Source organism: Euprymna scolopes, chromosome 16 (assembly GCF_053919585.1).
Source record: "Euprymna scolopes isolate OS-2025 chromosome 16, ASM5391958v1, whole genome shotgun sequence".
In the NCBI taxonomy this organism is placed as follows: Eukaryota; Metazoa; Mollusca; class Cephalopoda; order Sepiida; family Sepiolidae; genus Euprymna; species Euprymna scolopes.
In genome coordinates, this window is record NC_136497.1 from 108,295,354 (window position 1) to 108,310,268 (window position 14,915).

General features: G+C 32.2%; 2 protein-coding genes and 1 long non-coding RNA gene across 4 annotated transcripts in view; 2 read left to right on the forward strand and 1 right to left on the reverse strand.

Moving 5' to 3' along the window:
- The window catches only part of LOC145296043 (phosphatidylserine synthase 1-like), a 357,209-nt gene that overhangs the window by 54,884 nt on the left and 287,410 nt on the right, over positions 1-14,915 (reverse strand). The window contains exon 10 of one of the 2 annotated variants that reach the window (XM_080142087.1): positions 10,473-10,538. The exons of the other annotated variant lie outside the window; for it this stretch is intronic. Coding sequence (XP_079998213.1) covers positions 10,473-10,538 — 66 coding nt within the window. The remainder of the gene's footprint in view (positions 1-10,472; positions 10,539-14,915) is intronic. 2 annotated transcript variants of the gene reach the window in all.
- Positions 1-14,915, forward strand: part of LOC145296045 (uncharacterized) — a 193,277-nt gene that overhangs the window by 13,685 nt on the left and 164,677 nt on the right. The window lies entirely within an intron of this gene.
- On the forward strand, positions 1,904-2,716 carry LOC145296042 (uncharacterized). Its single transcript, XM_080142086.1, has one exon. The coding sequence runs from the start codon at positions 1,904-1,906 to the stop codon at positions 2,714-2,716; it is 813 nt and encodes a 270-aa protein (XP_079998212.1).

Consider the following 14,915-nt stretch of genomic DNA (forward strand, 5'->3'; position numbering starts at 1 on the left):
CAAACACACACGGTGCTAGTTGGCCGTTGACCCCAAAAAAGGGTTCATTTGCCCTTTGGAAGGTCTTGTTTTTAATCCTATATATATATTCAACCACATCTAATTGAACACGACAAAGTTATTTTTTTCTGGTTAGTGACAAAATATTTTTTCTGAGAAGTCAAAACAGATAAATATATATATGTGTTTATTTGTGAGGGAACTATCTTCGTACAGTTTAGATAGTGATTGTACAGAGTGTGAAGATTACCTCCAAAAATCTGCAAACTCTGTACAACCAACAGTAAAGTGCTTCTCCGTACGAAGACAGTTCCCTCACAAATAAACTTATATTTATATATTTATGTTTTGGCTTCTCATAAAAAATATTTTGTCACTGGCTTTGCATTCAATGAGGACCTGTTTAAAGGCTTGGCATTTATGCTCCTACACCTGGCTTTAGAGAACTGTCTCCAACTGGATAATTTCCCATTTATCAAACTTTCATTTTATCTTTCTTTATAATTTTTTATATTTTATTTTGTATGTTCTATATATATATATATATATATATATATATATTTTGTCTGTTTAAAATTTATTTTATTTCTCCATCTTGATCTCTTTATTTTTACTAATTTCTTTCTGTCACTTAACTCGTTAGGGGAGGTTGGCCTAAGTTGGGCATTGGGGCACCCTGTTGAAAATGATATCAGCTGTGATTTTCAGGAGTTGATGTTGATTGTTTAAAACTCTTGCTTTGCCCTTGTTTAATTGCCCTAAAAAATTTTGATGCATGTTCACCATGGTCAAAATAAATGGAAAACTCCAATTTTGCACATAAAAAGTAAATATATTTCCATGTGAACAAATTTTTTTCTGCTAGTCGCTATTGTGTTCCTAGCAGATAGGTTCAGGCATTCTTCTGACTTCTTCCACTTGCACTATCTTCATGCAAAGTGAAAAACCTCTTAATCTACCATTGTCTAGGAAAAAATTGGGTGGAACTTAAAAGTTTGATTTGGGGAAAGATGGACATGTGACCAACTTACCCACACTGCCATTAGGACAAGTTTGGTTAATTTCTTTTTAAACTTGAAAACCACAAGCAATGGATAACTAAATTTGATGAACTCCCAGGCATTACTTTAACACTTGGTAGCACATAAGAATGTAAGGCAACACATGATGGATGAATGCTCAATAATCCTTGGAAAACTCCCTTGTTGGGGCACATAGGTAGGATTGTTGTCACATCATTGAGACCTTTTTAGCATGACACTGCTGCTATGAGGTAGTAGCATAGTCATGGCATGCTATTAAGCTTAAATTTTGGGAAGTTAGCTTTCTTTTGCTTATGTCATGAAATCAAAATTGTTTGTATAAAACTTATGTATTTTGTAAAATAGTCAAAGTTTCTCAATATCAAAGTGTTAGTTGTGTTTTTCACAAAAGTTGTTGCTATGTCCATCGCATGCTAGATATGACTGTTTGAATGTTCTTTGGATTACCCTGCCCTTTGAAGATTTCCCTGATAATGGCTGTTTTTCTCTTATGCAACTACAAACAAAAAGCAATTTCTCTGACAATGCCATACAATTACAAATGCAAGACAGACCGTGGAAATACTTCAGAAGATGTGATGAGGCGTGCATGTCGTGCAGTAATAGAGGAAAAGTTTCAACTGTGGCAAAACAATTTGCTGTACCAAGAATGACACTTAAAAGATATTCTATGAAATATCAGGAAGGCAACAATGTTGATTACAGCTACGATGCATAAAAAAAAAAAACAAGATGTTTTTTTCTCATGAAATGGAAGATCTGGCTGCGCATATCAAGTTATTGGCAAACATGTTTCATGGCTTAAGTGTCAGTAAGTGTTGGGAGCTAACTTATGATATGCACATCAGAATGATCTTCAAATGCCTTTGAATTGGAGGGAGAAAAAGAAAGCTGGTTGGGACTGGTGGCTAAGTTTTAGTGATCACAATCAGCTGCCTATCCGAAAGCCTGAAGCTACATCATTTGCACGTGCATCTGCCTTTAACAAACCTGTTGTCAACATGTTTTTTGATAATTTGGTCAACCTAATGGACAAGTACAACTTTAGCTCTTGTCAAATTTATAACGTGGATGAGACTGGGTGCACAACTGTCCAAACATCCAAAGCAGTTGTCGCAGCTAAGGGACAGAAGCAGGTTGGCAGCATAACGTTAGCTGAGAAAGGTTGCCTTGAGACAGTTGTTTATGCCATTTCTGCAACAGGACAGTGTGTCCCGCCTATGTTTATTTTTCCGCGAGTGAATTATAAGGAGCACTTCATAAATGGAGCACCACCTGGTTCTATTGGCACAGCTAGACAGTCAAGGTGGATTGATGAATCTGCCTTTATCCAGTACATGCACCATTTCATCAAGCATGTACATTGTATAAAATCAGAACCTGTTTTGATGATTCTCGACAATCATGGCTTTCATTGCAGTTTGGAGGCTATTGATTTAGCCAAGGAGCATAGGATTGTTATGCGAATTATTCCAACCCACACTTCACATCGTCTGCAGCCTCTTGATAGATCCATATTTGATCCTTTCAAAACTGCAATCGACCTCGCAGTGGATGCATGGCTTTGTTTGAACCTGGGAACAACTGTTACGATTTATGAGCTCTCCCCAACTTGTCTGCCAGGCACAGATGATTGCTGTGACACTAGTAAATGCAATTGCTGGCTTCAGTAAAACTGGCATTTATCCATACAACAGCCAAGTATTTACAGACTTGGATTTTTCTGCTGCCGAAACAACAAATCAGCCAATGATCAACATTGATGGAGGATAATGTTGATAAACACACTGAGAGTTTGGTTGATCTAAGTATTGAGAAGATGGACAGTTATGTATCACCATCTGTGATTGTGTCAGTGCCAAAAGCACAACCTAAGAAAATAACTGGTAGAGGAAGAAAGAAAGGGAAAACCCAAATTCTTATAGCCATACCTGTGAGATGAAATTGCTAGCTCGAGTAAAGCTCAGAAGAAACAACCAAAAAAAGTCAGTAAAAAAACTTTTCCGCAACGAAAATCAGTCTGAGTCTGAATCAGATGTGGATGAATCTGATGCAGACCAGCTAGTTGAAACTAGTAGTTGAAGTAGTAGCCATGATGATGACGAAATCACTAAAGTCACAGGCAAAAGAAGGAAAGCCAACTACATCTTTCGAATTGACTTCTTAGATTCTGAAGAGGATTAATATGGGGGCTTATTCCTGAAAAAGTCAGTGGAGATGCCAGTCAAGGCACAGCTGTGTTTGTTGCAGACCATGATGATTACGGAAATGTTCAGAAAGATGACATTCTTTGGAAATTACCAGTTCCTACTGTGCACAGCTGTCTTTCTTGTGCAAGTTAGACAAATATGAATTCAATTAGTAGAATGGACAGGGATTCATCTGCACATTGTTCACCTTTTCAATAACACTGTTGTTACTGCTGTGTTGTTCAGTGACATTTTCCTAACATTACTGTTGTGTTGCTAACCTATTCAATGATATTCTGTTGTTGCTACTTTATCTTGTTTTGTTTGATTTCATTAAGGAACTCGTTTGGTGCTATTGTTAGTTTGAAGCTTATCTGACTCTTAAAGCTTGATCATATTAGTTGGGTTTAATTTGCCAACCAGAATTTTATTCACATACCCAATTTTTTAAGGAGTTTGTGAACTTGAAAATATCTCAGAATCATCAACGTTTCACATCTAACTAATTACCTGCAGAATAAACATGGACTCTACTGTGCATTGTTAACCATTTCAATGACACTCTCTTGATGTTACTGCTGTTAAGCTTAGGGTAAGTTGGGCACTTCTACCAATGATTTTCAAATCAAAACTTTTTATAAGAATAGTTGCTCTGAGAAAGAAAAGCTCCTGCAAGATATTTGCAGGGATATGAAATGTTATTTGGGTCTAACTTTTTACCATGAATATTTCAGAGATTGTTAATACAAAAAATGTAAAAAAGTGCTCATTTTACTCCAACCTCCCCTACATTCTAATTATTATTTTTTTTTTATTCACTTCTATCCACTTTATTCCCCTACTTTTTATTTTTTCATCCTATATTTCTTTCCTGTCTTATACTTAGTAACCACAATTCCTTAGAACTATTATTATGTATTATTATTCAATAATTATTATGTTTTAACAACCATCCACCTCATAAACCCTGCTAATTTATTCCATTTGTAATCTCTATCTTACTCAATTAAAATCTTAGTACAAATCACCACATATAAGTCATCCCTTCACATTAATTATCATAATATCTAATAACATATCTTTTTTAAGTGCTGTTACAACCTCCCCTGATAAAAAATACAAACTTAGCATAAACCCTATATCTCATGTAAAAAACCTCCTCATAGTTACAACACAACTACACATATGGTTAAAAAAGAAACCTCTTTCAACTTACCCTATATTTTCCCAGAGAGCTTAAACACACATACTGTACGCATACATTAAACCCACTATATATTATATATAGACATTATAATTGGAATTGGGAATCGTAAAAATCGGAACTTTTTGGGGTATTGGTATTGGAAAAATTATAGCCTAATTTCCGATTCCAAACCAATTCTTTTCTTTTTTTTTTTTTTTTCTTACAATAAAAAAATGAAACAAGCACAAATTGTATTTTATTAGAAGTTGTTCATTTACAACATAAGACTGAGAAGGACCACAGAATGGGTTATAAATCTCATTTACAGATTTAACATGGATTCACAGAGTTTAATTTATTATATTTATTGGTCATTTATTGAGAGCTAACTTGCCTATTCGCCTTGTCAACTTTTTGCACTTCTTCGCTAAATGTCTAGAGACCCCCATCCGAGGGAATTCACTTGATTATTAAAAGGTTAAATGCTCTGGACAGGGATTTTAAATTTCATTGGCGCCAGCTATATACTGACAATGTCTGTCATTGGCTTCTTCTGAAATAAATTTTATGAAGCTTATCTTTGGACGCAAAGAATCTTTGAAAAATTCTCTACATAGAAGGAAAGCACTCCTTATAAACAGTGAAAAAGACAAAACCTAAAACTTTATGTACATAAAAAAACATACTTTTTAGTTAATTTTTAAATACTAAAATTGAGTTTAGTTTGTAAAAGTGGATTTTAATAGTAATTTTACATTATTTTTATTACAGATTTTAAATTATTGTATTATATGAATTTTTAAAAACCATACTTTATAAATGTAATTTACATCTATTTTAATTTTAAAACTATAGGGAAAAATACAATAGCACAGAGATTAATATACTAGGAAAATCTCTTAGGCTAGATGGATACCCCCCACCCCCCCACTCCCAACCTTGAAAGAGTTGAAATTTTTAAACGCATTTTGATATAATTAAATGGAATTTTAAGTTTTAATCGACATTGAGATTTTTTTTTTTAAATAGGCATCACCACTTATCAAGGCCAAGAGGCCACTCGAGGATAAAGGTTAAAGAGTGTACAGTAGAAATTGGACAATATAGTAATCGTTAGTAATGGAAATTCGGTAAATTTGTTAACTTGAACGGCTCATCAAAAACTTGTTTACGTTAGACTTGAAGACAACAATATTGTAGTCAGCTGTAAAGCAGGAAAACGAAGACAATTCCACAGGTGTGCAGTTCTAAGAAAGAAGCTTTGTTCATGGAATCTACGTTATGGTTTAGGCACAGATAAAGAGTGGTGGAAATTAGTGATAGTGTTTTCTGCTAGACGGGTGTTTCTTGTGAAAGTTTGGCAAGAGGGGATGATAGATTAAAAACAATTGTTTTTTAATTTTAATTAATTTTGGTTTTAATACTAAAGGCACTTAACATAAAAATTTTGAATTGAAATTAGATTTTAAATATAATTTAATTTTAAAGTTAATAAAATTATCACCATCTGATAAATAAAAAGGAGGGTTTTGCAAAACGAGAGTTAAAAGTGAGCTCGTGATATATATATATATATATATATATATATATACTAACAAAGGTACCCGTCGTTGACTGGGTTCAAAAGCAGCCTACAGAAAATGGACTCTGATTTATGAAAGTATGATGGGTTATGAAAAGGAAGGGTTGTAAAGAGATAGCTTTGAATTTGGGGGTATCAAAACCAAAGCAAAATATCATGAAATAAAAATAAAATAGATAAACCCCATAATTTATTATACCATACCTGTTCACAATGAAACACTTATCACAATATTCTGCGAATCTATATTAAAAAACCTTGTTAAACTTTGTGACATATTTCCATTCTATGGAGGTCAGGCACGAACGAATACCCCATAATTTCATTATACCATATTTCTTCAAACTGAAACATAATTATCAAAGTATACTTACACAGATAGATATGAAAAGTCTTTATTAAAGTTTGTGCCTATTTCCATTCTATGGAGGCCAGGCACGAACGCAGACCCAACAATTTTATTATACCATCCCTATTTACGTTAAAACCTACATCTATTATGTACATCTATATCAAAAACACTTGTAAACGTTTTTTTTTTTTTAAATTTTTTATTTCCATACTTTGTGGACTAGCCGCATACGCAGACCCCACAATTTTAATGAATCATCATTATGCCAGATCAAACATACCCATCCCTGTGTCTCGATACATCTTCTATCATTATATGTGATCAGTTTTCTATAATAGTCAACCATATTCGTAACCAGACACACACACAGACGTTCAGCTTTATATTATAGATATATATTTCTACTTCCAGTTATAAAATAGATAAGTATTGGCTGACAAGAGCTTGATATTGGTATCTAAAACGGTCCTAATTATTGGGTTTGAAACCGACGGTACCAATGACTGGTCTTATCTAAAAACTTTCTGTAAACAAAAATATATATAAATACGCTCTTATTTTTGGATTTTCTTTATAATTAAGCACTCCGCTGGATTTAAAAAAAAAAAAAAAAAAAAAATTATATATATATATATATATATATATAATTTTTTTTTTTTTTTTTTTTTTTAAAAATCAAAAAAAAAAAAACAAAAAAGCATTTCATCCAAGGCATGAAAATTGTTAAACAAAATGTTGTTACTATAGACTTTAAAAATAAAAGTACAAGAGTCAATTTGAAATTTATTTATCTTTAAAGTGTACTTTTATAAATTTTACAAAGTAAGGTATAAAAATTTAATCTAATTTAATCAAAAAATTACTTTGGATTTATTTTATGTAATGTACATTCTGTTGTACTTAAAAAAAAAATATCATTGAAAATTTTATATCTATATCATTAATTGCTAGATGAAAGATAATGTTTTTAAATTGCAACAAAATGTACATTACATAAAATAAATCCAAGGTAATTTTTTGATTCAATTTAAATTAAATTTTTATACCTTACTTCGTAAAATTTATAAAAGTGCACTTTGAAGATAAATAATTTCAAATTGACTCTTGTACCTTTATTTTTAAAGCCTATAGTAAAAACATTTTGTTTAACAATTTTCATGCCTTGGATGAAATGCTTTTTTAACTTGTATCTTATCTTTTTAAGATTATATTTTAAAACTCTTCTCTCTATTTCAGTTTGTATTTCTCCTCACACCACAACTCATTTTTGTAACCTCCTCTTTGTATTATTACAGGTCTGAATATTCTGTTTCGGTTTGTATTTCTCCTCACACCACAACTCATTTTTTGTAACCCCCTCTTTGTAATTCAGGTCTGAATAATGAGAAAATCTGAATTTTTTTTAACAAAAACTTTAAAATAACTTTTTTAGATTAAATTTTTTTAAACTTCTTTCAGAACAGAAAATCTTTAAAATTTAATAAGGAACATATTTCATATAGGTTTCATTTACAAACATTCAGTACATAACGAGAAAAATAGAGATGAAAATTTCAAAAGGACTGTATAAAACTGGTTACGGTCAATAGTAGTCCTCACTAGCGAATGTCTTTGTTATTGTTATTCTATTATTATTTAAAATATTTTGTGTCCTGCTCTTTCGCGCGAGGACTAATATATATGTTTTATTTTTTTTATTACGTTTTATCTGCTTAGTTACACATGTTTTGGTTACCGAATCGTATTAACGATCCAGTAACTTCATCAGGCATTACAGAAAATTTTCTGTAATGTCTGATGAAGTTACTGGATCGTTAATACGATCCAGTAACCAAAACATGTGTAAGCAGATAAAACGGTAATAAAAAAATAAAACATATTTGCTCAGCAATAGTGTTGAGCACTTTCTTCAGGTTTTTACTAATTACCATTTTTGCTATATATATATATATATATTATTTATAAGTTGGTGATTTGGTTTCGATTCAAGCTGATGAACTTAAGTCATATAGATATATTTTTTATTTTTGAAATCGCAACTTTATAATATATAAAAATCGATAGAACATTAACTCTATAATAATATATACGAAATCTGCAAGAATTAAAATATAATATTTAAACATATTTTATGACTTGGCTACGCCGGGCGTCCCTGCTAGCTTGGATAAATACTTTTTCAGTTTTAACAAAAGAGCTACAATAATATCAAAGTGTGTCCATTTACGCTGAACATCCACAGAATACCAACATCAATATATTATATATGAATTAGTCCCCTATGGAATTTCCACAGGTCCCGCTAATTATTATCTATATATATATAAAAGGCAAAATGTGTGTGACCATTTTGTGTATGTCCCGCAAAGGCTTTTCTCGCACACGCTCCCGGGGGTGGGGTGGGGGTTACGATTGCTTAGAACTGTTTATATAGGCCGTAGATAATAATATCTAGGATTTGGGAAAGCGCGTCACATCTACATTTATTTACATCGACTTTTACAAAATTATTGCTATTTTGGCTTCTCACGTGTTGAATTGGCTTTTTTGTATAAAAAGTGAAACTAATTCAAATACACATCGTTCTCGCCATTGTACTGGAAAACGTCCAGAAGCAATCAGCTTTGATCAATCTTGTATATCAGACAATTGCTATTCAATCTGGACAATTGGGAGCTGCTTTCCCCCTCCCCAACATCTGTTGGGGGAAAAAAAACAGTCAAACCCAAACGCAGCCTTGGAGCAAAAGTTAGCTGCATGACTTCTATTTGACCTTCTTAATTAGGTCAAATGGAAGCAGCAGAGTTAACTTTTATTGCGGCCACCTGTTTTTAATAGTTAAATAAATAAATTTGAACATGTCTCCGTTGTATTATCGTGGTGGCCCAATGGTTAACATCGCATGGTTTTTTTTTTCACACTTTAATTTCCAACTTTGCCTCAAGGGTTTGGGTTCGATCCTCATACTCACCTACCAAAACATTTTTTTAAATTATTTACCCCCCCCTTTTGATTTACCTCAAAACACTCGGGGATCGCCAGGTACCCCCCGCTAGTTATTATTATAATTTGCATCTCAGTTTTGATTTTAGTTTACAGCAAAGCAAATCAATTTAATAACCCACCAATTTTTCATAATTAAAATAAAATTTTAACTTCATTCAAAATACACAGAATAGTAAACACAGCTCATGCCCTCCCCATGTTAAAAATGGTTATCTAAATCGTAACATTATTTAGAAATTTATTTGTAACAATGGGGGGGGGCGTTGTTAAATTCTTACATCGTTTTCTCATTTTGCCTACCAATCGTCAACTATTTTCAACTGTTTATAAAAACTTTCAAGTAGCATGTTGTACACTGACGAACTGATACAATCTGACTGTTTTAAAATCAAAATAAATCATTGGTTGTCTTACAATTTTCAATCAATCAATCAAAAAAAAAAAATATACACTGAAATTACTCGGAAATTTGAAATTTTGCAAAAAAAAAAAAAAAAAAAAAAAAAAAAAAAGTAACAAATCACTAATTCCCACAGATATCAATATAGCTCCCTCAAACAACCTCAATAATTATTTCGCTCCTAATGAAACTACTGCTAGACATCGCATCCCCATTATGTTACCTAGCATCTTCTGATGAGAAGCATTGGCTTCAAAATACCATGGTATAAAGAGTTCCTTTTTTACTCAAAACCCCCAATTAAAATTGAATAAATCTATGCATATAGTTTTTATACGTTCATTTTCTCCCTTTACTGATTCCTATATATATAATGAATCTTATGTGGATTTTTAAAAAGGTTTAAAAACCTAGTGGGATCTATGTTTCAGTGTTTTCCTGAACAAATTGAGGAACTAAAGACTATTATTAATTTCAAATCTTTTTGTGAAATGTTGAATTTTAAATGGTATAAATTATAAATATTACTCATCCCCCAATCACCAAAGGTTTTGTTGCATTTACAAATGTTAATAAGAAATGTTAATGTTAATTGATGGAAAGTAAAAAAAAATTCATCAGTTCAATTTCTAGATTATGACTTGAAAAAAGGATGCATGCTCAATTTAGCAAAAGTTTAAATGTGACAAAGAAAAAAATATAAATCATAATTACCAGAATACCCAGCACTGCGTGCCAACCCTCTTACACTGGGTGTCAGTGACGTACGTGTAATATTGCCTGTTGATGAAGCAAAAATATTAAACCACAATAAAAATTTACATTGGGCATTCATTCTGTTACAGAGAATCTATTTGAATATTATGTACATCAATAGATGTACTTTCTGATCATTTGGTCTGAAGATAAAGTAAAGCAAATCAGACATGAATGCAGTATATTTATCATCTTATTAGTTGCATTAAAAATGGATGAAATATGAAAATCTGAAATTGACTGTAAAATTAAAAAATAACCATATTACTTGGTTTTGTGTTTTTCAGAATATCAAGACTTGGTTTTATTTTAGGTCTCCCTCTCAAATTATAACACATTTTCAGTATACAGTTTTAGTAGTAATAGTAATAATTACAACATAAGCAGCAGCTGTTGTTGGCTTCATTTGAAATTAATGAGTTTAAGTTTATTTAAAATAAATAAATTAAAAAAAAAAACAACTTTTTTTAAAAAAATAAATGCAGTTTGATTCTTAAAGAAATAGTTTTTTTAAAAATTGTCATTGTAGTAAAAATGGCTTTCTGCTAATAAAAAAAAAAAAAATAAGATTCTACTCTTTTAGGTGATTATGTGTGAATACCCTAAAAAATAATTGGTGGAACAAAAAGTAATACACATGAAAAAATTTAAAGGGCATAAATATCTCAATAATGTCATACATAAAAAGAGCTTGATGAGCTAAGAAAGAATCTTTTTAAATTTAAAAAATCCAATTAAAAATAAGGAAGTTATAACTATTTTTGTGCCTCACATGCTTGTATAGTTTTCCCTCTTTGTGTTTCGTCACATTTTTTTTTTACACTAATTTTTCAGTAAAAATGCTGTACCTTTCTTAAAACACATGATTAAGCAATAAAATTTGCCATATGAATGTAGTTTTGTGCAAGGAATCAGAATATGCCACTGAAACTCTCAAGAAATTAATAATTTTTAAATAATCTACAGTAAATGCACATAAATATGCTTCAATTCCTGTCCATTAAAAGAAAAGATAGAGAAGTCAAAGTTGAATTGTAATGCATTTTATGTACAAGAAATTGAAATAGAAATCTAGGACTGTTTAAAAATGAATATATTGCAATATTTCTTTAGTATTATTATTGAAGATTAACGCCATCCGTTACAACTTCCCCGATCTGAACACTTCTTCAAAATATGATTCTACCTTTTTAGGCAATTACGCATGAACATCCTGAAAAACTTTAAAATTATTTTAGAATTTAATATAAAATTATTCATTTTGGTCCATTCTAGCGTTTTAGGGCAGTAAACCATTTTTTCTTTGGGAGATAAATCCTGTGCTTTTTTTTTTTTTTTTTAAGACGACTGTGTAATTTTAAGAGATTCTTTGTGCAATTATTGGAGAATGGGGAGACTTGCCACTCTGATTTTGGGTTAGGACCAAGGGAAATTATGTGTGAACATCCTGAAAACTTGGCAGAAACAAAACAAAAACAAATGGGGTTTTGGTTTCAGAAATGTAATGTAAAATAATTCACTATGTCAATGTGTTTCAGGACAGTTAACCAATTTTTTTATGACAGATAAATCATGTACATTTTTAAGGAAGGATCTATTTTTTTTTTTTTTTTAGACGCTTATATGTCTACATGAAATTTTGTTTGGTGGGAAGCTTGCCGTTCATACCTAGGGTTAGAGCTGGGATTAAAGAAGTTCTTTTTTTTAAAGAAGGCATTTGACACTCATATTTGCAGTTCATAATTATTGGCTTTTGAAAATGTTATGGCTTAGATTTTAAACTTAAAATTACTTTTAAATATGCAAACTTAAATTAAGGGTGTGAAACTTTACAAGAATTAAGACAAAAATAATGTTTATTTAACGCAAGTGATGTCACTAACAGAAAACATAACGTTTTGGAAAAGTATCAAGCATTTAAGTATTTAAAAAAAAAAAAATTTGCTGAAGCTGAAAAATCGTTCACAAATTTTGAATGAATTTGATTTTTATTTTCAACTAGCGTAAACATAAGAATAAGCAAAGTAAAAAAAAAACACAAAAAAAAAAACTAACGTAAGGCAAACAAACGATGTTAAATCTGAAAAACAAAAACAAAAAAGAAAACCGAAAAACGAACGTTAAAACTTCTGAAAAATACCGCCCCCCCCCCAAAAAAAAACATGTGAAAAATGGCTTAAATAAACCTGTTTTAATTGTAACAAGAGACGTAGTATTAATTTTGACCTTGAATGGACTGGGTACAGAACCTACGGTCATTCAGGTTGTCCCCATCCCTAAAAATAGAATTAGGAAAGGTTAGGAAGAAGAAGAAAAGAAAGGAAAGAAAAAGAGGTCTAAGAGATATACACTCCCTTATGAATATAAAAGGCTGGGAGTAACAGCCTAACGTGAGTGAGAAAGAGTGAGCTAGTAGCTTCCACAGGCAGCCTTTCTCCCCGGCGGATTTGTTCAAAGGCGTGTAAGAGCTTTAACCTCAACCCACTATCACCAGAATCCACCTACTACCCAACTTGGTCATCCCTATTAATACGACGGAGGGTAAAGTATTTTTGTTTATCATTTGACCAAACGTATTGAATATCATATTATGTATTAAGTTCCGAGAATAGATTATTGCTGTGCCTAGTTTTCCCCACTATAATTACCTTCCTCTTGTTACCCTTTTTCCCTCATATTTTAATATTGTGTTCATCCCCTTTTGTCCTGTTTAAATACTACTTGCATAAATATTTCTGCCAGCCTATCTTGTTTTGGTATGTTTTGTGTCTTTAATAAATTCCCTATTTTTATATAAAATATCTGCTTCTTGTATTTTTATCTCTCTCCCTCAAAACCTTTGTCCCTACTCTTCCTTACGATAGCAAATACTGTGTTACGGCGTTGTGATTAGCCACCGCACCCGTAACAGTTGGGGGCTCGTGTCAGGGATTTGTGCAGATAATTTGGGAGGGCTCTCGCTCGCAAAAGTACTAGAAAAAAGAGAAATTAAATTATAATAACCATTTGACGTACTAAGTGGGCTCTTCTATTATCATGTCTTTTTCTGTAGAGAATTTTTTAAGTTTAGCCGACCTGGGCGAAAAAGTCAGGAAACTACGAAAAGCAGAATTAGTAGAAATTGCGAATTTCTTCGAAATAGATACAGACCCGAATATGAAAAAGGTCGAAATAAAAAGTATCGTAGAAAAAATATTAATAGAAAACAACCTTCTAGAAACCGCTACCGTAAGCGAGGGAGACGGACAAAATAATATGCAACTCACCTTGGAACTAAAGAAATTAGAAATACAGGAGAGACAGCAGGAGAGACAACTACAGTTAGAACTAGAGAAGGAAAAACTAAAAATGCAAGAGAGAATAGAGCTGGAAAGACTTAAATTACAGGGTAATGGAAGTCAACAGTCTAATGCTTCATCGTTTCACGCAGCACAAAATGTTAGACTAGTGCCTAGTTTTTGTGAAAAAACAGTAGACAAATATTTCCCTCATTTCGAAAAAATCGCAGCAAACTTAAATTGGCCGTATGCGTACTGGCCAACCTTATTACAAACCGTGCTAGTGGGAAGAGCCGCCGAGGTTTACTCTGCGCTTAGTCTAGAAGATGCCGCGGATTATAAGACAATAAAAAACGCCATATTAAATGCTTACGAGTTAGTACCCGAAACATATAGGCAGAAATTCCGGAAGTATAGGAAATTTGAGCGGCAGACGTATGTAGAATTTGCCAGAGAAAAAGAAGACCTCTTCGATAGATGGGTTAGAGCGAAAAACGTAAATAATGACTATAATAGCTTACGCCAACTTATTCTCATCGAAGAATTTAAACAATGCGCCCCACAAGAAATTCAAATGCGAGTTGACGAAAGAGAAATTAAAACCGTTAAGGAGGCAGCTATAATGGCGGATACATATAATTTAACCCACAGGTGTTGGGAAAGAAATAAAATAACAAAAAACCAGTCAAACCTTCGTACAGAAGAGAAAATGTTAACCGAGCCGCGTGTTCCTAACGTATTTAATAAAAATTATAATCAAAGGGTCCCGCCCGCACCCGTTCCGAGAGAAAATAAAATATTCTGCTCTTATTGCAAGAAAGATAACCACTTTATATCTGAGTGTCGGATCTTAAAAAGGAAAAGGGAAGAAAACAATAAGTTTCAACCACATGCCTTTATTACACACAAAACGAGAAACGATAATATTTACCAGTCTTCTTCTCCAAAGCTAGGGAGAGACGAGAAAGAAAAAAACTCATACATGAAAAGATATGAGCCATTTTTATCCCAGGGTTATGTGTATATTAACGACCCTGAAGAAGCCAAGCCGATTAAAATATTGCGGGATACTGGCGCGTCGCAAACTTTAATATTAGAAGGCGTGCTTCCATTATCGAAATCT